At 38.1% G+C, this 25,650-nt stretch overlaps 1 protein-coding gene across 14 annotated transcripts in view; it reads right to left on the reverse strand.

Annotated features, from left to right (window-relative positions):
• DLG1 (discs large MAGUK scaffold protein 1) overlaps positions 1 to 25,650 on the reverse strand; it is a 163,247-nt gene that overhangs the window by 103,292 nt on the left and 34,305 nt on the right. For 10 of the 14 annotated variants that reach the window (XM_055723794.1, XM_055723790.1, XM_055723796.1 and 7 more), the window contains exon 4: positions 3,066 to 3,230. In XM_055723794.1, coding sequence (XP_055579769.1) covers positions 3,066 to 3,230 — 165 coding nt within the window. Of the gene's footprint in view, positions 1 to 3,065; positions 3,231 to 12,466; positions 12,674 to 25,650 lie in introns of those variants that run through there. The other 4 variants (XM_027811763.2, XM_027811761.2, XM_027811757.2 and 1 more) reach the window with 1 other exon arrangement.

The raw sequence follows: 25,650 nt of genomic DNA on the forward strand, positions 1-25,650 counted from the left end.
ACTCATGTTCTATATTATTGCTCTAGACTGCAGAGGGCTTGCTATAGAAGATATTCCTCAAAATCTGATTCTACTCCCCTCACATGATGATAAAACCACTGCCTACATTTGTTCTTCAAACTAACAACTCTGTCTTTGCAATTTTAAGTGTATTTAATATTTATATTTTTTTAAATCTTATATTAATATTTTATTAGTGTAATAAACACAACAACATCTATTACATTTAGTTTCCTTAAGCAAATGTACTACTGAACAGCTAATCAAGATATTGTATATTAGCCAAGCCCTGGTCTTGCTACACAGTGCGTCAAGCCAACCTACCAAATAAATTACACAAAGTGCTCTTAACTCAGAGCTGCTGTTGCCAAATTGATCTTCAGCATGAGCTATGCCAAAACAATGAATGTCTTGCAGATCATCAGGCCAAAAGAAGAGAGGACCTGCTATGCTAACAATACATTTAGCAACCTTTCTTTTCCTGACATACTCAAGACCAAATTTTAACAGCATTTATTCCAGTAACTTTAGCAAACTACCTCCTGACTGAAAAGAAATTTTGTGATCTCAGAGGCATTTTACACTAAAAGGTCCCATAAAGACACTCAGGACCTATGAAACTATGGATGCACCCCTCACTCCAAATACCTCAAGGCCTCAGACTGTGATTGTAAATAATTTATGCAAAGAAGTTAATTTCTTCAGGAGAGAAGCAAGCCAGCACCCAACTTCACATCAGAACTCAAAGTTCCACAAAATGCTGGTAAACAACTGACCACCTGTCAGATGAACAAAGCTCAGAAGTTTCAAATGTTCTACCATACAATGGTTTGAAATTAATAGTCACCTGAAAATAACCGAATATATGGTAATGAGTTGCACGATGATACTCCTTACACACATTCTTTCCCATCAAGTGGCCATTTCCCAGCACTTACAAGTTGAGAAAGACAATAGTAAACCTCCTCAGAGACCTAAGATATACAGTATTTTGAAAAGGCCTCACCATATTTTGTAATTATACCTACACGCTACTTATCTCTATTTCCACAACAGTTTAAATGAAACATGGTTTCTTTCTTCCAGAACAGTGCAGCAGAATTGTATATTCAACACATCAAGAAAACTAAAATATTTTCAGCTTAGATCATACCTGAGCAGAAGAAGGCAGTGTATAATCATTCATATCTATTCCTGTAAAACTCAGAAGAGTTTTACATCAGTATCTTTACAGAAAGTTACAGTAGTTAGACAAAACTCAATTAAAACAGGCAATTAAGGTTCCCATAAAACCCTCCAAACACAAGCCTCAGTTCTTTGTGGAGACTGCCTGGTAGGATCTCTGTAAGGTAGAGATCACTCACGCTCCTGTAGAAAGTAAGAAATTAAGTCATCTTCCATGGAACGTTAATGTTGCCAATACCAAATGCTCACTTCTATATTCCTGTAGTTGGCTATTTGCAAAAATAATCTGAAACAAAGTCAAACACAGGAACTATTCTGAGTAGTTGGGTTTCCCTTAGATCCAGGCAGCCAGGAGGAAACCAAGGTAATGACAGCCCTTCGAACAGTCTCAAGTACAATGAAGTAACGCCTAGTCGGTTCCAAGAAACAAATCTTCAGTCTCATGCAGCCATTCCAGAATTTTATTTTTTATTTCTATGAGTTTCTGGATTCTGAAACACATTCTACTTGATCACTTGTTACAGATAGTTTTACACTTTGCCTCTTGGCCTTTTTTCTGAAATGCAAGACTAACTGCGCTATGAATTAGGAAAAGCTTGTGAACAAACAAGAGTTGACCTTACATCCCCAGAGGCAGAGGATTTTTTTTTTATTTCTAATGGTGACACACAAAATGTATTGTATTATTTTCTGAATATCAAGAAGTTCATATAATTAGACATGTGAAGATTTGTTACTGTGTGTCTACCTTCATAAGCAACAGAAGACTGAGGTTCCAGTCATTCTCAAAATGAAAGGTTTGTCATATTACTACTCTTAGAAGGCTCTCCAGAGTTTAATATAGCCTGCTTCGAAAAGGTTATTCATTAAGGCTCAAAAGAATTCAGCTTGTCCAGCTCCTGAAGACTATGGAAACAGGAGCTAGAGTTCATTGTGGAGTTTAGGTAGAAATAAATAACTGTGCTCAACGCCAACATACACATTTAAAAAAAAAAAAATCTTTAAAATCTGGAACACAAACACATTCACTACAGTTGCTTACTCTATAGAATCCTTACAAATCAATTATAAGGAGCTGATATGTTCAACATTTTTCTTCATTAAAAAACCCTGAGAATATAACTAGTTTCAAAACAACTTTTTTCTTAAAATATAGTGTGACTTGTTACAATACACTGCCAATCACAATGTAAGATCATTCTAAAGCCCAAATACTCACCAGTATAAAATAACTTCTCCACTTTTTCCTCAAAATAAGTAATAAAGATTCCGAGGTGTTACAGAAAATAGCATTTAGTCTGGCACACTAAAATCTTATGCTATTCAGAAAATTATTAAGCTATATCTCCCTACTAACCCAGTAAATAAAACCTGCCTGCTACAAACCCCTCCACAACCTCACACTCAGTTTTTCCTCTAAAGTTTTAAATCTGTCTTGAAGTTACTGGACCTGTCTTGAGAATAATGGTGCTTTATCCGGAGAAACTTCAGAGACATACATTACATTTGGCTTATTATGTTTCCACATAGGTCCCCAATTAAAATACTCAGTAGAAACACACTCAGAATCGATTCTAAAGGATCCTGATAGAAAACCCAAAACATAACTGAAGCAGTAACTATAGTGCCCCTCAAAACTACACCTGGGACCTTAAATTACCTACATTTGTTTTCTAGGAACTTTACCACAACACATATTTAGTCAGACCATGTGCAACTAAGTCAATGCCTTAACGTCTACAAAATGAATTTTAGAAATGAGCAGTTAGCTGAAATAACAGAAGTGGGTTTATCTCATGCATTTTTTTCCCCCACAAAATTATATCCCTGAGGAGTACATCAGCACAGTTCATTCTTACTATAACTTTAAAAATGCTTACCTTTACTGGTGAAATATGAGAATGGGAAACAAATCCATGGACATTCTCAATCTGTGACAGATTCTTCTCCGATACATGAACCAGCTCTGGACCCGTGACCTCACTGGTAATGTGTGGAGAGCTGTGCTCCTGTGGAGGTGTATCTTCATCCTGGTAGCGGTATTTCTGAAAGAAACCATTATAGAAAAAGATCAGTCCACCAAAAAAATATGAAAAGTTTATCCAGAAAACCTAGGTCAAACAGAAATAGTTATTGTTCTGACCCTGCTGACTTCAAGGCAATAAAATCTAGATATAAAAGTTTTAATTAGTATTTCCAGTTTAAGACTGATCCTGTCCAAAAGTGTTCCAGCCTTTTCAGTCTCACCTAGAACTACTACAAATTTAACTAATTTTCTTTTGCTTATTTGCATACAGTAACATATCCCCAAACCCTCTTCCAAAGAACTTTTCCCTTTACTAGTTTTTTTTTTTCTTACCAACATTTTTAACACTACATTATTCACTACTAGCAGAAACTCTCAGTACCAACTGGATTTATTACCTTGTTCTGCCTTTGAAAACTATAGTCTTCAAAATCTTTTTTCCCCCATCTGCCAAAGACATGTGTTTTTCTCAGCTACAATTTCAGCTTTTATACTGGGGTATCAATATAGCAATTCACCACCAACTTCATTATGAAACAATAAAATGTGGTTTTGCTACTAGACAGATGAAGCTTCCCCAACAAGTCTTCAAAAAAAACACAAGACACTATGCAGTCTCGGTCTTATTAATTTGCATTCAATTTAAAAAAACAGAACCTATTACTTCGCCACCAGGGATACATTCTAGTCACTGTGCAGTATCCACCCTACTAAAAGCTATTAATGATGTCAGGAGCATATATAGTATTCATATGTTATGTGGACCGCAGAGTTAACTGCTTATCCCACACCTCCCAGCTGCAGAGCTAACTGGGGCTCACATGACAAACACTTCAATATAAGCCTCAGCCCCAGTTTCACCTTGGCAGTCCCAGCCAGTTCTGAGGCACTCCAGGTAGCCCATGCATCTTTATTGACAGTTAAAACTACAGCTGAAGTCCATAACTTTTTTCCAGCAGGGTTTACTGTGTCAGTAAGAAACATCCCCACAAGTTATAACCACATTTACTTTCACACACTACTGCTATACTCTGGAGTACAAATAGAGTTGTTACTATTTTACAAGGAAAGCATGTCACATCATTAAAAGCACAGAAAAACCTTCTAAACAGGGAATCATTTTAAACTTGGAAAAAGACACTCCTATTATTTAAATATTTAGGATAGAAAAACCTACGGAAGCGTCTTCTAACAAAATTCTAAGACCTACGTACTACAGTTTAAGTCAGAGATAGCCATCTTCTGAAGTCATTTATACCTTGCAATCCAGTAGGTCACTGGAAGTAACCCATTTGTCTATAAGGCAGCACCTGATAAACAGCACATAATAACTAACCCTTTTAACAGTTACAAAAAGTGTGATTTCAGACTACCACAAAGATCCATGATCTTCACAGAAAAGTCCTGCAATATTACGAAGTTATAAAGTCTGCAGGATAAACTACAAAAAGTACTGGAAATGATCCATCAGTTACCAGTTCCTGTAATGGTCAACCCATTCGTTTCCTGCCCACCCAACTCTGTGCCTGTCTTACAGACAGACTTAATTTTTTGCTTATCCTCCAGAACAGTCTCTAGGCACGTCAAATAAGACAGGTAAACCCCTAACAACAGGAATATCTAACGCTTCCCTGTCTCCCAAACCTGGGGGAAGGTACCACAATCCCCTTCCATTCTTTGGTTCTGGCACGCAAATGAAGAGAAAATTGCCCCCTTTCTTCTCCTTTGCAGGGTTAGATGTGTACTGGATTACTGACCCCGATTCAGGCAGGAGCTCAATCAACATCAGAGTGCAAAAGGAGGCAGAAAATCAGAACAGGATCTTTCTCTTTTGGAAGCAAGCTATACATCCATCTATTCTGTCTTCTGTAGACTTATTGTTTGGCAATACTGCACTTTTGCCAATAAAAAAAAGTGTTCAATGGGGCAGCTGACTCATGTTGAAAGAGGAAGGATTTGTTTGCTCTTCTCTTCCCTGTTCTACATCATTCTGCCAACACTAGAGTTCTCTGGGAGACAAGCTAAGCTCCCTTACTTAGAAGGAACAACTTGCAGCTTCACATTTCCATGGCCCGTTGTACCCAGTCACAGCCTGCCCTACAGTACACCATCCCCACCCCTGCCTCCAAACCCCAAAACAGCAGCAACAAGCACACATACAGGCAGACACTAAAGGTGCAGTATTTTTTAGCCAGCAACCGATGAGATTCAGAGATCTTTGCAGTTATAACTCTGATTTTTGTACTTTAAAATAAAATAAATTAAAAAAAAAATTATTCACCCTACTCTATTCAGCCCTTCATTGTTGAGACCATATGAGATCAACTTTGACTATTTGAGAGAAAATGCTTTTGAAGTATCATAAAGTAGAAGCAATGCAAGTGTATTGTCTCTACCAATGATTAACAGAGAAGCACAAGGCAGAAGAAATAATTCCAAAGAGGAAAGCAAAGAGCATTAAGACTTCCATTATTACAACAGCCAACCTCCAAACACTTCCATACCTCCTCCTCAACTGGATGGCAAGGGAGAGCTGGTGAATGCCCATAGTTGTGAAAAATGGCAATGGTTTCTCAAAAGCCCTTATTTTTCAAAACTTAAACAGAGAAGTTTCATGAGATGACCAAGCCAACTTAATAGCTCATTACTAGCAGAAGATAAAAGTTCTTTTTCCTTCCTTCCCCTGCAGCAGTGAAATGCTAGATGGCTCAGCCTCAGACTCCTGCCATTCATCTATCTTTTGAAACTGACTTGTTTTTAACTTATCAGAACAAAACTCTGAATGGAGTTGACATTAACTCTCTAGAGAAGCCATCAGAAACAGTAAAGAATTATCATTTAAACAACAGTGTTGACCAAAAATACAAGCGAATATTATCAGAGCATAAATAAGTTCACATTACAAATCGGAGAAAACAAATACTAAAGCTTCAAGAAGCACAGAAAATGTCTTGCAACATCAGACAAGGTAGGAATTCTGCTAGCTTAAAGGAGCCTGCTCCGCTGGTGAAGGTATTTGGCTAGACTTGTGATCCAAAATGTCCCTGCCCAGTCTCAAGCTTTAATTTGACTATGAAATACACAAAAATGGGACCTGAAAGAGGATGAAGTTCCCAGATCATCTCAGACAAGAAAGACCCTGTAGAAAGCTAGAAGTGGATTCCAGTTTTATTATATTAAAAAAAAAAAAAAAAAAAGTCATGGATCAACCAAAATTAACTTCATTTACAGAACAGTCAATACCTTTAGGCAAAGCATAGAACTACTTTGATTTTTTCCTGAAACCAGACACACTTACTAGAAACAGGTATTTGGACATGCCTAAGCATAAACAGGCTCTAGATTTCACTAAGAAACGTATGTTTATATTCTACAATGTATCAGTACTCGTAGTAACATAGTGCATCTGAAATTCTAGTAGATCAGTATGTCATTATGTAGATTAAAAATGAAAGAATTGTTGTGGTAAAGGATCCTCTCCCATACAAGGCACTGACAAGGGCTATAAGCTTTTCAATCAAAATCTTGAATGTGAACTGCTAATTGGATTTTGATGCAATATTCAAGATTGACTTTATTATCTGCAAAATATTTCCAAACTTAAAACTACCAAACCCACCCCCCAGAATTAATGTTTAAAATACACTAACTGAAATACTTACAGAATAATGTTTCAAAGAGCTAACAGAAGACAAGGACACAAAGTGCTTGAAAATGTATCTACAATACTTCCTATTTGGCAAGGTACTACGCTATCTTTGCCCTTTGCAGAAATTACTTTTGAGCAAAGTACTTCAAGTAAAGCAAAATACTGTATCTTGTAACAGCTAATTCTCCATATAAGTGGAAACATTTTGTATTACTTTACTATGGAGCATCACCTCTGAAATAATATGCACCTTGACTGAGGTTGTGCATTCGAGGGATCCGGCACGGTCAAACAGCCACTATTCAAAACTGCCTGTTCCTCTCCTCTCCCAGGAGCTGCCATCCCTTGAACAAGAACTCAGTCAACTGTTTCATGTCAAGTTAATTCTGCTGCTACATATGAAGTGCAATCCCATGCAACTCAACCTCCATCGGAGTCCAAAGATACCATTTACAATACAGCCTAGCTCACTCAAAGGGCAGCTACTGGCCAAAGGAGCAGGACCCATTCACTCTCTCTTGGCCAAGCTGTACAACTATATGTCCCTTTCCCTTGCTGCTAGTACACATCTGACTTCAGATGGCAAGCAAGCTCAGCAAGCTAATCCAGCAGAACGTTTGCTCCCTCTTCCAGCAAGATTAAGTTTTCTTTAATTCCCTAAAGCAGCTCACAAGATGAGACATGCAGCAGCGCTGGCATACCAGGGAACAAAGCAGGTGTGAGTTGCACCAACATCCTTCCTAGTCACTAGCAGAAAACCATTTCTCTGCTTACAAGCAGGAGAATCCAATCTTGCTCCCAAATCCAGGCTCTAAGGAGACCCTAGTTTAGAAGGGCCAGCCAAGCAATGGGCAAGACAGATCAAAGGGAAGCAAAAAAGGCAGGTGTGGCAAAGCCACTCTGAACCTGCAGACCAACTGCCTCGGCCACATCTCTCAGAAGTTTCCCAGCACTCAATTAACTATTAGACAAACAATTTAACTATTTTTTAAGAAGGTTTATGGACTGCTGTATAATTTATAATCATAAAGTCCAAAGCAACCAAGTGCTAGACATTCAACATATACTTCTGACAGAGATATTGCCTCATAGAATTCAGTTGCAGGTATATAGGTGTGCCAAAATGACAATATTTCTCTTCTGATGCAACATAGTTAACAAGATTTCTTCAGGCTAGATTACACCTGCAAAGAATTTTGAACTGCCACTAAACACTTCAGACTAAATTATCTACTGGTGTAAAATACTGAAAAATCCATTTACTTAAATAAACCAGTGCTAGTTTACATGACACAAGAAGATGGTCCAAATTCACCACAGCGAATTTATTCGTGTCAGTTGTTTAGTCCCACAACCCCCCTTACTTCAATTCCCAGGCGTAACAGAGTTGAACAAAAATAAGGATGAACAAAGTATCTGCAGCAATGTACAGGACAAACAAGGATTTTCTGGACATTTTATAGCACTTTTTCACAATATAGATCACCTGTTCACAGAAAAAGCAGAGAAAATCTTTAGAAAGTTCATTCTAAAAAAAGGTTCACTTTAGTCTGCCTAATCTCTTACCTAAATTTTTAAAAGATGATATTTCAGAGTCATACATAATCTACCTCCTAGAGACAATTAAGTTGTGGTTTTATATTTTTTTAAAAGATTCTTATGAGAAACCTTACTGAAACAGAAGTGAACAGGAATTATTTAAAGAATACTTAAATATTCCCATGCCCTAAAACGGTGACCCATACCCACAGCACTATGCAACTCTGTTATTCCAGAGATTCAAGCCATATAGAATGTCATGTTCATGGACAAAAAATCAATTATGCAAGAATGCCCTTAACTACCAGAGAATTTAATAACAAAACACAAGAAAGCGGTAACTACAGTTCTCTTCCAAATGGCATGTGTATCAAAATCCAATTCATATTAGACATACACATTAACCCACTGTCTTAAGTGAAAACAAATGTGAAAGCACAGTAATGTATCTTCTCTACACAAAAGGAAAATAGAACTCTGTGCTAGAACAGCTTTAATATAGAAAAAGTGAAAGAGTGCTTAAAAAAAACAAAACATTGAAAAGGTTCAGAAGTTTACCTTCTTATACTCACTTCCTTTCTCCTCCAGATTTTAACCCTCCCTACCCACACAGCAATACACTCCCAGGTTAGTGCACACTTCAAACAACAAAAACTACAAACGAAACACAGAAAAGCATGCAGCCTGACTGATACAGTCTGTCCTGGATAAGTTTTAATTTTTACTGTACAAGGCCAACCCATGCTTTGAAAGACATTAAGAATAAGTGAGGATTTTAGTAAGTCTAATCTTTCTAATTCAATAAATGTATAGAAGCTTACTGGGCCCGACCCTCTCTGATGCTGTATGAACAGCAGCATGATAAAACAAAGTGGCTTTAGACCATTTGCATCTGACCCTCAAAGTTTAAATACTTGTCCTTGTTCAGTCACTGCTCCAGTTTAAGAGTTAAACTAAATCTGAAAGGACCCTTCAAAACACCACTCCAGCAACTGAAGATGTTGAGAAACACTATTTGACATTCAACACCTCCACTCCTGCATAAAAGGACTAGGATGCAGTATGTCAAAAGCAGATGGACAGAATAATCTAAATAACCACAGCCTTCCTTCCAAAAAAAACAAACAACCTTCACATCTCTGACTTCCAGGTACCACTCAGCAGAAAACAAGCTCTAACGACTCTTAACAACACAAGCAACAATACAACCAAATTTTGTATAATCTTGCTAAAATGAATGTAATTCAAAATGAACAGTAAGTATATTAAGATGCTAACACATTACGTACAAGTCTTCCCTATAGTCCAGTTAAAGTGCTAAACCAAAAGCTAAAGTTTAGGAAAAATCATTGTGCTCTCTTCATACAGAAAGAGAGAAAGACAAGACAAAAAGTATGCTCCCCTATTACAGAACTGAAGTTAACTTGCAAATTTTTTGTCTGTAAAACCCAGGAAGACTATGAAAGCCAAATAAAGCCTCTTTGCAGGTGAACAGCAGTACACACTGAAAAGCTGAAAGCCTGTGGCGGACCTAAGAAACTTCAGTAATTTAAGAAAAGATATGTGGTTCTGTATTTTCAAAACTTCTGCACTTATCATGGGATAGGACATTCAGTAGTATTTTCAGTTTAGGCCTCAAGATACAATAAGCTAGATGATTTGAAATATTAGAACAGGTTTTATGATCTTGGGATTTTTAAGCACAAGTTCAGTACTTTGAGAATGAAGCAGTTACTCAAAAGCACCAAGTTTGCTTTTAATAGCTAGAGCTAAGACAAAAACGTAAGGCATTTCAATTTCACCCCCCTTGACCAGTTTCAGTTTGACATTGTATCTTGAATAAAACTGTTTATAACATATTTATTTAGGTCACAGTGTTCCATTATATGTCAAAATGCACATCTAGTGTTAAATGGAAGTACTTATGTAATACTTTAGGTTATGGATATCCAGAAACAATACAAACAATGTAAGATACACATAAACATTTAACAAAAACACCAAAAATACTCAATAGTGAAGAAGTTCAACTCTTCCAGTATGCCAAGGAAAAGAGACCAAAGAAGGAACAGTCAGACTGTGAATGTTCTTTTCATATGTGGTCAGAAAACAGTAAAGGAAACAGTAACGAAAACATTGTATTTCACAGAATTACTTGTGTGAGAGGGATCATTTCTTTATGTAAAGGACTGAACAGGTAATCCTGTACTACTGTTTCACACTGTCATTTAAATACTGACTTTTTCAGTATTCAAAGGCTATCTTCTCAGAGTATTTTATTTTTAATGTGATACAACCCTGCAATCTTTCTTGAAAGACTGACACCTGCCTAGTGCAAAATCTCTCTGCACTACCAGAGGGTCACAACTATTTAACCATAAATCCTTCTGTTTGTTTGGGATGCTGATAGTATAGAGTGAGTACTCTGTATTAACAGCAATACACATTTTCATTTCAAGATAACTAAAGCCTGTGCATAGATAGTCTAAGGTACTTTAAAATACAACACTACCAAATTAATTGCGCTTACTAAACTGTCAGTCTGCAAGACACACTTCCTACTCGCATACAGCCAAAACGACATGAATAAAACCAGTAATAAAGAATTCTGCCAACTGTGCGCTGTACGAGGTGCGGAACCACCCTCCTCCTGCACCTCCAGCTGCCCCCCAGCCCCCCCAGGCAGGCTTCCCCCGGGGCCAGGCTGGCTGAACTAGGGCAAGGTAAGGAGTCCTTAATGCATTCAGACAGACAAAAAGAGCCGCTGACGTGCCAGTCCAGTAGAAAATGCCGCCATCGCTCAGATCCGACACAAAATGCCTAAAGTGGATTCTGGATATTTGCTAGATATTTTTAGTTTGGTCTTAAAGTGAACAGCATCTCTGTTCTCCTGGCAAAATTAAAATCAAAATAGTCATTTTCCTTCTACGGCTTTCTTCCCAAGCTCATTATTTAAACATGAGAATGTCATAAAAAAGGGATGTGCAGTTTCACAAAAAGGAGGAAAGAAATCTGAATTTTATAGCAAATAGTTTCCAAATTGCATCAATAAATATATCCATATTTTCAATTGAAAAATGCTTTGGACACAGGAAAGGTAAGTAGATTCAAAGCAAGGCAAATTCTTCTCTCCTGGAAATAAAGCATTCAACTAAGTTTCATAACAAATCACTCACACTATCAAAAGATCCATGAAAATTTAGACTCCTCCCTCCCAACCTGGCTGACATTTATTCAACGTCAGCATTTTGTGAGATACATTTATCTAAAAATGCATCGCACATATGTACATATGTGTATATGCACAACTGTTTCCAGTTTATAAAATATAATTTTTTTTTGTCAAAAATAAACATTGATACTTGGAAACACCAAATATGCAAAATAAGTTTTGGAGAGAAAGATTTCTGAATCTCTGTCTCAAAAGTAACTCCACATACATATCCCTTTAATTTTAAAGGGGCCTCCCAGTACTTGGTGTGCTATTCATATCCTTCAGATTTCATGTTAATTTTACTGAAAAAGGCATTTTTGACACTACACAACATATTCTGTTTACTATTGTCAGGATTACCAAATTATACATGTTTTATTACTCTGAAACCTAAACAGTTGATGTAGTCCTAAAATGACTAAATGCCCGAGGGTACTGTTAAACCCAAACCTGCCACTAACAATTGCTTCCATCAATATGATGTCAGGAGGCATTTCCAGCCCTGCATCTCAGTGCAAGTCTCCTGTGTATTTAATTCTCTACAGCTGAAGAAAATGAAAGTCAAGTGCAATAAACTGATTACATGATGATTAATGCTGATTAATGAAGAATGACGACATTTTACATGCGGTGTTCAGTAAATTCCAAATGTTGTTCAAAGGGATCTTTAAGCAGCAGGCATGATAATTCATTACTTCTGTCACAATCACCAAGAGCTCCGATAACAGAGTAAGGCATGGAACAAAATACACACTATTTAATCAGAAATTCAAGGTACAGTTGCATTAGACATAATGGCAATCATTCATTAAATGCAGCTTACATTTCTAGGAAAGTCCTTCTATAGACCCACCTTACATCCAAACATTAAAGATATTGTGTTGTTGGTACATGCTACTTTACAGTGGCATAGCATCGGAGAAAAACAATCCAAGTTTTTTATGCTAGGAGACATTTTTTCAGACCCTGTGCACTTCAATCGATCCGTGACCGAGATTCCAGAAAAATGCCTCTGTAAGCGCTGCTTGCTGCCTGTCTTTGACATTTAATCTAGGTCCATAGTGTTCAAAAATAAGCCTTTATATAAATAGGTTGAATCCTTCAGGAAAAATTTGCTTCACGTTAGAAACCAGATCTTAAAAAAAGAGCAAAGAAAAAATCCTGTGTCCATTTTTAAAATTTTCGAGTCAGCTTTACATTTAATTACGTTAGCATCAGCTTGAAGTGACAACTGTCTCACAGCCCAAAGTAATACCCAGATCCTCTCAGCCAGAGCCCAGGGTTAGATCCACCAAGGCAGCTCCACCTGCTGCAGTGCAAGGGCTGCTATCTCCTCCATGAAAACAGAAGCAACTCCAGCAGAGCCACTCTGCTCAGTGTGCTGGCTGCTTAGGGGAGGGGCGAGATGTTGCAGCAAGGGACTCGTTACACGGCCCGATGGAGATAAACCCAACGCTTCCTGCAAGGTGCTTTCGCACTGCACCAATGAGCATGTGAAAACTCGTTTTAAAATCAGCTGTGCGTAATTATAAAACCAGGGAAGTTGTAAGCTTAACAGCAGGGAATTTGCTGATCTGCAGTTTGCACTAGCTTTTCCAAGGAAGTGTCAGCAGACCACAAAATGAATGGCTATGGGATATTTAATCCTCGTTTTCAAATCTTAAACGTTCAAGGTTATTTGACACACTTTAAAAAAAAAGAAAAAGAAAAAGAAAAACACCACAAGTTTTCTAACTGCTGAGTAAAATTCATAAAGGTCTACCAAAACCAATACTGGAACAGCTACAGAAATACATAAGTAATCTCCACCTTCGACATACAATGAAATCAGAAGCTGCTTCCCACCCCCAGTTATCTCTAGGAAATCATGAATAATCCAGGCTACGCATCAATTTGGTTGAGGAACTCTCAGCAGAGCATTTCAAGCAACTGTACATGTGACCAGTTAAAACAAATTGAAGACAAAAAAGCTTTTTTCCTCAGAACTGAAGGAAACTGAACTCACCGTCTCCTTAAGATTTGTGTTCTTTATTGTGTGCTAACAAGTCTAAGGCACAGAACTACTTTTAAAATGGTTTGTTTGGGTTTTGGTTTGTGTTTCAATCAAGCCTCGTAAAGATTCAAACTTTATTTCCTTTTTTAAAAGTACAATGGTCCCTGCAGGATTTCAATGTATTTCTATATGTCAACAAATTGCATTACAAAATTTGATCGAAAACACGCTCTCTGTGATTTCTCTGCTCTTGTACCATAAACTAACAAACCTTTGCAAAAAGCTTCAATGAAATAATGTTAGACATCACTTCTGGTTTTAATTGTACTTAACAGTATTGTAAAAAAGCATTTAATACTTCCAAGAGAAGACTTTTTAGGTACACCCTCTTTATGAATGTGACTGTTCACCTAAGTTTACACCCATAGCAGCCTTCTGTCCTCTCCCTTTTACTTCATCTGGTTCACCTGATAAGCTCCCCTTGAGGCATAAAGTTTAATGTAGTGTAAAACTGGCATCCACACGTACAGCTCAAACTAGTAACTTCATGAACTACACCGAGACAGTAAATTTATGTAAATGTGCAGATTGATGAAACCAAAACTAAAGCAAGATGTCTGGAGAAAAGTGTGTAACAACCCACAGTAAATCTCAAAATACACTTCATTTGCATGAGGACCTCTTTCTTGGTAGAACAGGCAGAATAAGGACTGCAGATGACCGGATTTCCACACTAATAAGTATAGCTTTATTTCCACCACATGCCATGACCTACATTTTTTCACCAAATAGCCTTAGATGTCACTGCCCACAGTAGGTCAACTTCTGCATGCAAATGCAGCAATCACTAACACCCTGCTTAATCATCATGGAAAAAGTAACAAAGGCTATAAAGACCCAACAACAAAAAAAGAATACACCTTCTTTAAGTCATGTTAAGTTTTTCTGTCAAAAACATTCAAATCCAATGGTAGCCCTAAGTAGAACTGAATGAATGATGGATGAACCTAGAACCCCTTTATTTTCCTTCAGCTGGCTGGGGATCACAGTACATAGCCTCTCGTCCAAAGAAATCAGGCAAAGCACAACTGAACACATACTGAAACACCACACATGAAAAAAGAAAAAAATGTGTAAGGGGACAGAACACAGTCAAGAGTGCTGTGTCTTACCAAACACAAAAATGTTCCTATCCCACAAAACAACCTTTTCTATGCAGCACAAATCAACAGATCTTACTTCCACACCTCTAATCGCATAATCGCGTAATAATATAATTTCTCACTAAAATTATACACAAGTCAAATGCATGGCAATTTCATGACAACAAATAAACTCAGAGCTAAAAGCAATTCTTGAATGCTGCAGAAATAGCTTTTTGTGATGCAGAAAATATAAGAACTAATGTGCCATGGGCATAGAAGAATCAATAAGAGAAAGATATAGACTACACATCTACAAAAGATTCCATCAGTAAAGAAGAGAAAGCTTAAGTAACTTCAGGCAATTACATCTACACTGTTGATGAAGACTACAGAAAACATCCAAATCTTTCAGCCATATATTTGCAGCTGGAAACAAATAAATTGGTTACACTGCAAAACTGTCTTCATCTTTATACAAAGATGGAACTTTTTGTTATTTTTTTGTACACAGCTTGCTGCCCACAAGCTTAAAAATACAACTCTTAAGCTTGTAGAATTAAAATATATCCTCATATATTTTGCTGAGTAAATCCAGAGATTTAACTGTAATGAAGATTTCGCTTGTTCTACTTGTACTATTATTGGTACTCAAGGCCTTCTTAAAGCTTTCCGAAATACAAATTTATAATATGTTATCAAGAAACATACAGAACAGAATATTTGGAAACCTACTTTTGAGCTCTGAAGAGGCATATCCCCCATTTATTTAACTATTGCTGTTTCACATTGAAGGTTGCCTTTCAAAACACAAAAACCAATTTATTAACAGGACTATGTCATTGATAAGAAGAATATGGCCTTAACTATCAATCAATACTCCCTCCCAATTTTATCAGTCTGTATGTTGTGTCAACACATACAAGCTTGAGCTCCTACAGTCAGAGCCCACTGTTTCCATGCTGGTTTACATGAAGCAACAATTTTTGAACTGGGATTGCAAGATACACACAGTGCCAGGGCTTCATCTACTGCCACCACATAGATAGCCAAAAACACATCAGCATTCACTAAATATGGGGGGGGGGGGGGGGACGGGGGGACGGGACGACACACACGACGACGACGACACACACCTAAATTTACTTCTTGCACAGGATTGCTTCCTCCTGATGCTATACAAATGTTAAAATGACAGTTTTAGATAGAATAATCTAAAGAAACCAATTCAAAAGTTTTAAAAATTTGTGTTTACTCAGAAGTGTTACCAGTAAAAGCTGACCGGTTCCATCCTTATGAAAACACTACGTGAAGTGATTTGCCTTTATTTCAAGCTTTGTTTGAACATTTACTTGGCAATAACCCATCTTCATGCATGGCTCCCATGTGCTCAATAAAAATATCAACATCATTACGATCTTTAATTAGTGAGCAAGACTGATTTTGTTACCATAAAATAAGACAGCCCTTACTTCCAAGTCTCCTCGAGCAGTATGAATATCGGACAGAGAAGCAAGAGCTATGCAGCATCAAAAAACCACACTACAGCACTTTCAGAAACTGAATGCTGCTTCTGTTCAGCACTTGCCAGCTATTCTTGACTGAACACACATCGTACCTGTTTCATCAATCCATGTGTTCACCTACATCATCAATACAAGACAGGTTAGGAAACAGCAATCTCATCAGTAGTAAGACCTGGAGCTTTTAAAGAAATGACTAAGTGAAGGTCTAACTTGACAAATGTGTCAGCTGTTCAGACTGCCAAACCCAAGGGGAAAAGACTACAGTAACTTTTCTATTTCTTCAGACAGAACATGTCCCTTAAGTAGTATCGCTGCAGATACCAGTCAAGCTATGGGACACTAGTGTAGATCCCTCTTCCCCAGAAGCCTGAACCGGTACACTTCCAGGATACTTAATACAATCCAAAAGAAAAAAGAAAAGATGCTTTTCAGCATCAGAATTATTTAAATTGAATAAATATATTTTAATCTCTGCTCTGCATAATCTTAGTCTGCATGGTCTTGAAAGAATATACATAATTCCAAAATCAGTCTCTGTAAAGAAGCTTGAATGCTGGTTTAGGATTACCTCTTACTAACAGAGAGCTCTTATGTAATGGCTGTAATGATTCCTTGCTCCAGCACTAGTAATTTTATAACCATTTTCTATAATGTAACTGAAATTTGAACACTAGTTTCAATACAATTAGCGTCTGGTGCAAGCTGCATCCATCAGCACACCCATGAAGCTCTCCTTGGCTTTGCGGTTCTTGCTCCCTGAAGTATCAAGATGACCATCCAAGCCAATTTTGAGAAAGCAGCCAAAAGAAAAAAAAAGAGGGAAAAAAAAAAAAAAAAAAGAGAGTACTTCTTGTTCCTGCATGTTCCTAAATTGCCAGAAAAATTGTTTGCACAGTACTTTGAGGCAAACAGGTTTATTTACTAAAAACACTATGAGTTGAAAATTCCCCTTCTAAAGGGTATCTTTAACAGTTATACATACCTTAGAAGCACCTTTTTGTCAGCTTAGCAGGTAAACCTGTTTGTTTGCAGGAGTTAAACCAGTAGTCACTGTTGCACCTCCAGTTCAGAATGCTGATATGCATATGCCCCTTATTAAGAAGCTTAATACTTTCATATACAAAGTTTACAGTGCCCACTCAACCTGACCTATATGTGCTGAAAATAATCATCATCAAACTCTCAAAAATTGAGAGAATCCTTTCTATTGTTTTGACATCAACGACAGAAAAATATTTTCTGGGATAATTAGCATGTTGTAAATATGGCTGTCTGTCTTTTCAAAATCTTGAGTAATATCACAGTCTCGTTAACTTCAGAAAGAAGGTGAAATGTTACTTTGGAAAGAGAAATTTTGATTAATAGTTCCATTTTTTAAGACTTGCCCTGCAATGGCATTTAAGCCTAGAATAGGTCCTAGGAATAGAAACTTTTCAGTGGGTGTTTGTGATTTTTCTCCCAGTTTATTCCAAGTCTTAAACTGTTAAGCATAAGACAGATCTGGGACATCACTCCGATGAAGCCCATCATAAACTTTGGTAAGTCAAGCTGAAAAACAGACATGAAAACTTTCTTTCCCAAGTGAGTGACCATCACTCTGGGCATTTTGAGAAACTTGCTTTTGGAGTTCTCTTCAGTCCAAAACAGAGAAGGAAAATATAACAGAGGGGTCTGTGTTATGATGTCCTCTAAATGCAAAAAATAGTCAGGCTTCAAAATACAAGATACAAAATAATGACAGACTGAAGAGCATTCAGAAGCAAAACTTCACAGACGTTCCTGACAATTACCACTGGATAGAGGCCCAATGTATTCCGAGTGTGATTTCAAAGATATTTAATCATATCATTCATCTGTCACCCCCTGCCTCTTAGTAATTCTAACACTCTAGGTTCATTTCAGCCAAACTGACTGGAGGGATAGAGATGTCTGAGAATATCACTTTCAGAAGTAGCAGGCAAGGGAATAAACATCAAAAAATCTCCAATAAAGGAAGGGAGAGCAGGAAGGGTGTACAGCTGCCTAAGCAGCAACAGGCAGAACTTATATAACAAGAAAGATAGGAAGAATATTGGGGGGTGTACAGTAAAACTCTCTCTCTCTATATATATATATAGTAGCTTATATTAAAGCAGTAGCACACCTTGACAAAAAGTTACAGGAAGTCATGCTTTGTAAGGCAGGTACAAGGCCATTTCATGTTTTGGAATTAAAAAGGCCCAGAGTGGAACCTCCTCCCCTTCTCCTGATGTTTTGAAAATATTTTAGCACTACTAGAGTATGCCTTTACATATTTAGTTTCCACACAATAAGTTGCTGAGAATTAAGGGGGTTACCGAATTGGCTAGTATGACTACTATGAAATCTGGAATCCAACACTACCTTTTCCCTAGCTGGAAACCACCAAAAATTGGGAGAAATTCTTCAAAACAGACTAGGAAAGGACTGAAAATAAATGGTTCCTTTTGCAAGACTTCAAGTTTGACCCAATAAAGAGGATGTAAATGCAGCAGATCGAGGAGGTCAGGTAGGCTTCAGTCTGTTAAATACACTGCAGAAAATTAATTTCATTATATTGACAACATCTCGGGGGGGGGGGGGGGGGGGGGGGGGAAGGTGACTGTATTCTGAATAGACTATACTGTGATTAGAATACAACTCAACTAGGAAATCCTTAAGACCCAAGAAGTACTACATTTCTTCAAACATATTTAACATGTCTAGAAACAGTCTGGTGGGTTGGAGTCTGGATGGCAAGTAAGCACCCACCCAGTCACTCACTCACTCCCCCCCATCCCACCCCAAGGGATGAGGGAGAGAATCAGAAAGGCAAAAGCAAGGGGAGAAACCTCACAGGTAGAGATAAACAAGTGAAGGGAAAAAAAAGCAACCACACATACAAGTGAGGCAAGGCACATCACTAACCATCTCCTACCAGCAGACTCACAGCCAACCTGAGCAACAGCTACTTTGGAAAGACTTCCCTCCAGTTTTATTGCCAAGCATGATGTTAAAAAATATAGAGTACCTCTTCAGTCACTTTGGGTCAGACACCCCAGTTGCGTCCCCTCACAACCTTTTGCCCACCTCCCCCCCAGCCTACTTGCTAGGGCAGCAGAGTGAGAAACAGAGGCAGCCTTGACACTGTGAGCACTATTCAGCAACAGCTAAATTAACACTGCTGTGTTAATCAACAGTTTGTCACAATCTGAAACACAGTACCATATGGGCTGCTGTGAAGAAAATTAACTCCATCCCACCCAAATCCAGTACCAGTCTGACCTGAAAAGCCCTTTATAATTAACAACTGAGAGATCTTTGCATTCAAAAAACACCGCTGAAAACACTCTTAAAATAAAAGTATGTGATTATTCTGAAGTTGCCTTTGATGTGTTGCTCCCATCTGTCCACAGAGGAGAAAAAAGTATACATATTTAGCCCTCGATAGTTCCACCCAACCCTCAATGAGATTTCTAGTGAACAACAGCCATCAAATTCCAAAGATAAAACTGATAAACTATAAAAACCCAGTAAGTAACAGACCTTCTGAAAGATGCAAAAGCTTTACACCATTGTCTCATCGCCTCCCACAACCTCAACAAAGCTTCCACCCAACTTGTATTTGAAGTGGATAGACTATAAACTCAAGTGATAGATTATTAGCCAAGAGAGGTTATACTTTCAAGGCAACAGTCAGTGGGAAAGATTGAATCCAGCAGCACGGGATTATCTGGGAGTGCTCTCCCCAGTGTAAAGACCAGGCTGGAGCAAGGATCTTGTTCATCACCCTTGATCATTCCCTGTAGGACCCAGGCTGACTAGGCGGCTTAGCATATCCTCCAAAACATCATTTTCGTGAAGCATTTACCAGGGTGAGACAGAAGTCCAGTTTGATCCATTCTATCTTTTTGAAAGAACTCCTTTTGCAGCAGCAGTTTTCAGTAGTGGAATACCTTTAAACAATCAATGAAACACAGCCAAGAAAAGTAGCTCTGCTTCTGAGTAATTCTCAAAGTATTAATCAAGCACCTGTGCCTCCACTGGAAAAATAAGGGCACAGGTAAAAAACAAGTGAAAATGAAGGAGAGGAAATACACTAATACATGCCTTTTATCTGTTGAAGCTTCATACTACACCAGTTTCACTTCAATAGCCATTCATGCTGCCTTAACACAACACCGAGAAAAGACTGCCATTTGACATGTTTCTGCTCTACTGCTTTGATGTAGCACCAACACAGTAGAGGCCAAGAGATAGCCAGTGGAAATGAAGCACAATACTGATAACTGTGGTTTTTTCCTCCTCTGCAGGCAGTCAGAAGGTTGTTCCCAATGACAAACACACATCACTCCTCTAGTCCTGCTGCTTTAAAGACAGTGAAAACAGATCATGTCTCAACTATAAAATACTTTACAGAGAGCAGGACAGAATCAAGGCAGCAATACTGTTTTGTGCATGTTCAAGTATCTGCCATACATTTCCGAGTACACAGAGGATTGTCGCTAGGTTCTGTAAGAAATAACTGTTTTCAAAAAGACTTCTTCATACAACAAAGTTGGTACAATGCTTAAAGGAGAAATTCCCGTAGTACATTTCTTCTTGTCATTCTAATAGATTTGAACATTTCAAAAACAGAGATGACTCCTTCCTCTAAAAAGAAAAAGATCCATAATGTTACTATTCGACTCTAATGGATAAAAGAATTTGCTGGCCTACAGTTTCCATTCATTGCAGCTCCATCACTTTCTCCACCTTAAAATGCAAATCTGCTTACAGGAAAGGACTAAGATTGCCATCTCAATCCAGACAGGAAGGATACTGGCGATTTACGCTTTATTAAGTGAGAACATATAAGGAAAACTGTTATTGCCTGCAGACCACTGACCCTCCTGCCATTTTCTGGGAAAAATGGTAAAGGGGAGAACTACAAGGCGGCACAGAAAAAACAGGTAGAGACCAAGGCTTTGAAAGGCTTCTAACAGGTCCTCTTGAAGCTTTCTCATCCACAAATTAAGGACTCTCAGGCAGGACAGACAGACTGTTACATAGGTTGCAGATTTGCTGAACCCCCAGGCTCAAACTGCTGATAGCATGTTACCTGGCTAGCAGCTGCAACAAGCAGAGCACCCCGAGGACAGATGCTGGGGCCCATATTGCTCAACATTTTCACTAGTTGCTAGCATGACTACACACAGCACACCCCAACAAAACCCACAGGTGATGATCTGCTAGCTCAAGTGGTTAATACAAGAAACTGCAAGACCTTAACCCCGACCTCTGACCTGGAGGACTGGGTCAGAGGGCAGTTCATGAAGCTCAACAAAGATGTGCCAAGTTCTGCAGCAAGGACAGAACAAACCCATGCATCGGTACTGGGAACAACAGCTGTACCAAGAAGCATCTAACAGTTATGGGGGACAGCAGGCTGAGTAACAGACAGTGCAAGCTATAAGCATTTTAGGGCAGAGCCAATACCGCTAAAAGTATCAATTCTCTCCTGTTTTTAAAAAGTATTTTTCCAAATATTTCTGCCATTATTAGCAGATTCATTCTCTCGTGTGGTGGTCATTAATATGGTAGCCAGTGCAGTAACACACTCAGAGCTTGCAAATAAGGAGGAAATAACCAATTAACAAGCTGAAAAAAAAAAAAAAGAGTTGGGGGGTGACATTATGCCTTTCGAAAACTGAAAAGGCAAGTTTCAACTTAATCACCACTACAAAACAGCTTAAGCGAGAAGTATGAGGACTGTTACTTGCGCTGAACGTGAGCTCCACAAAGGAACCTCAAATAACATTTTCTTATAACAGGTTGACTTAATGCAGGCTAACACTTATTCTCACAGTAAAAATTGCTGTCAAATTAAAGACCAACTTTGCCATGAATTCAAACAGGGATGTTTTACATACTTTACTATTACCAAGTGCCATTAACCTGACCACAAGCTTACTCCAGTCTACCTTGGTTATACTTCACTCACTAATGCTTTCAAATCCTGCTTCCGGCCCCCTCCAAAATCTCACCATTTGAGAGAAGGCACAGAAGAGGGAGAACACCCCTTCCTATAGCAAAAACATAACAGTAGGTACTTTTGCCATTAGGCCTGAACCTGCTGAAAGTAATCTTCAAAAGCAGGTAACATTTGTACAAAATACAACTATTAAAAGCATATGAATATTAAATCATCGTTTTTAAGCTTCACTAAAACATATGCAATGTAGCTTAAATCAAACTTACCTTTGGTTTCGATTTGTATCCAGTTTATGAAGCAAACTTTCAATATACTGATCCTAGACTCAATCCTACTTAACAACCCTAGAGCCTCTGCATATTAAAACTTATTTCTAAATCACAGTACTTCAGCAGAAATCTAGGACAACACACGCACCAGTCCTTAAGAAACACCAGCAGCTGTTGGCAAACGAAACAACTCTTCACAACTGAGTATGTCTTCTTAGTATATTTTAGCAAAATGCAATACTTTGCTACAGAAAGTAGTACCTCACTTCAGCTTTGAAATTAATTCAGAGTTGGGCCCAAATACCTGAATGAACGTGACAGCCTGTTATAGCAAGTGCAGGTCATTCTCCCCTTCCCTCTGTTGCCTTTAAAACACCTAGAAAATAGTACCTTAACTAAAAAGATAGGGGAGTTTTTAAATCACCAAGTGGAGGAAAGCTATTAGCACAGAAGAACAGAGTTCCAATTTTCAAAAAAGAAACTTGGAGAAAACCAGAAAGTATTACTTCTCTGTATAATTTTGAGGTGTTCACAAATCTTGCCTATTGAAAACATTTCTGATCATCCCATCTGAGAAAAGTAGCAACACAAATTGAAGTAAAGAGAATAACAGCAAAGATACTGTTATCTGAGGGAAGATACTCAGTGGCTTCCATTTGAGAAGATTAAACTGACAAAGCACCTTCTAAAGCAAGCAGCTGAGCACAGGAACATAAGAGACCTTTAAAAAGATAAATGGCATAGAAAATAGTTAATAATTTCTGTTTATATGCCTTTAAGACAACACAGGCATTAGCAGACAATTAAATTATCCAGCAGATGTTTTAAAGCAAACAAAAACTACTGTAGAACTCATTGCCAAAGATAAGAAATGTTCAAAAAGGAACTACAAAAATAGTGTACCAAATGTAGACCAAGGTCTAATAAAAATGTGCAAGTCTAATCACTGTCTCAGGAAATCTTTAAGATGCTGCCTGCTGAAGTGGGTATCAGTCCTTTACATATGATGTTTTTCTTAAGTCACAATCAAAAACAGCGTCCTGGGCTATGTGAAGTTTTTGGTCTCATCCTATATGTTTTCCCATACATTGTACTCAGTTTCTATGAACCAACTGTTCAGAAGAAAAGAAAAATTTTGCATTATTGTTATTTTGTCAGAAGAATTCCTTTTTAGTCATTAACCAGAGGTTGTCTATATGTGACTTCAGGTAGTACATAAGAGCACTTATCTCGCTCTCTCTCCACAGCATCACAATCTGATCCATCAATAACACAGTCTGGTCACAACAAAGCAGACTTCGGTTCCTTTCACTTACGCCACTGCCACACCGAAAAGAGGCTGTGTGAGGTAGTCAAGGAGCTCAATCTGGAATAAGGATAGTATCTTTAAGAGGTTTAAAAAAATCATAATCTTTCAAGAGCAACTTTGAACCTGGAAAATTCGTGTCCAGTAGAGTCCTGTAACTTTATTTTCAAACTATTTCCTCCAACTCTAGTAGTCAAAGCAGTCTTATGAATGCTTGGCACTTGACCAAAAGCATGAAAGCCAAGATGTAAGGACTTCTGTCAACTAAACCTGTGCTAAGAAAGCAGTAACTCAGAAAAAAAAAAAAAAAAAAATCAAGTAGTGTGTTGGAAGCATATTTTAAACCTGTACAAGCCATCTGTTGTGAAATCAGCCAAGACTTCATTTCTGAAAATTCTGATACACATTGTCTGAAACCAAGTCAAGGTACAACTGAACTAAACCAACAGGAAGCAGTGAAGAGGAGGAAAAGTATTGTTGCACATGAGAGACGGGATTTATCAGTGGTTTCTGGAGATCAATCCAGCATGAAGAAAGCAGAAAGTGTTAACTAAGGTGTAATTATTGCTGTATACATGATGGGCAACAGCACACTCAGTCACTTCACAACACCAAATCAGTTGGGGGAGTCAAAGCTCAAGACGAGACCCTTGCCAGTTGAACTCTTGGTTCATGGTATTTGACATTTGACAGCACTTCATTTTTAGAGAGTATCTGTACTCAAAAGGATTCAATTTGCATCACCTACTAGTGGCAGAACATCAGACTCTAATCAACTCAAGGCTTCCACTGGGTATCTTGAGCATTGGTTAAAGAGATGCTAATACAATGACAAACAGAAACAACAAAAAGGGAAAAGGGAAAGAAAACTACAAAAGGTTTAACACACTTGTGCATTGTAGAGTCTACATAAGCCATACAACACAAAAAGCAGGTCAGACAGTTTTCACATTTCTAGTATCTTCATTTGACGTTGTAAGAGAAGTCATCATATAGAGTTGTGGACACTTACATAGTACTTGGGTCACTGAGGACACACAAATTTAAACTAAGAAAGGAAAAGGATACAAACACTACTTGCCAAAGTTTGCAAATGCCTTTTAAAACATTTCATAGAAAAAACACAGAACACCAGAACAAAAATGGTTTAGTGTTGCCAGTTCTTATATTACAGGAAATCATAACCTAGGCTAATGAGGGCTGGGATAATCCAATTTTAACAAAAATTACTACATGTATTTATTTTTTATACTGGATACGGATGGATATTAACTGCGTAAAGGAATTCCCAAAATGATACAGGTCTAAGAAAAACACAATAGTATCAACCAAGATTTCACACTTTCATTATCAGCAAACCAACAACTTATTTCTAGCTCTGTAACATCTAAGCTAATACTGCAAATTCTGTCATCTTCTCTGCCTTTCAAAAGGACATCCTCACATATTTCGAACTTCGGAGGGCTGAGAAAGCTTTGCCAAGTTCTCGAGAAAGTACAGAAACCCGCACGGTTCACCCGAGAGAAACGGCTCGGCAACAGCAGAGGGCAGCAGCGCCCCGCGTCCCCCGCAGCCAGAGGCACCCAGACCGCACTAACGTGCGAGAGCCTGGAGTAAGTGGCATGCCTTTTCCCAAAGTCTTCATTTTACAAACATACACTTCACAGCCGACAAATCAAAAATCCACTCTGATATCCAAGCATCAGAACTGAACTCGAGACAAAGCCAGAGAAAATACAAGTTGATTCTGCCAGAAAGTTTTTGATTTCTTTCATTATAGTCACAATCTGCTACCAAAGTTGTTCCAACAAGCTGTTTATAAAATTCTGG

The sequence above is a fragment of the Falco cherrug genome, chromosome 11, assembly GCF_023634085.1.
Source record: "Falco cherrug isolate bFalChe1 chromosome 11, bFalChe1.pri, whole genome shotgun sequence".
In the NCBI taxonomy this organism is placed as follows: Eukaryota; Metazoa; Chordata; class Aves; order Falconiformes; family Falconidae; genus Falco; species Falco cherrug.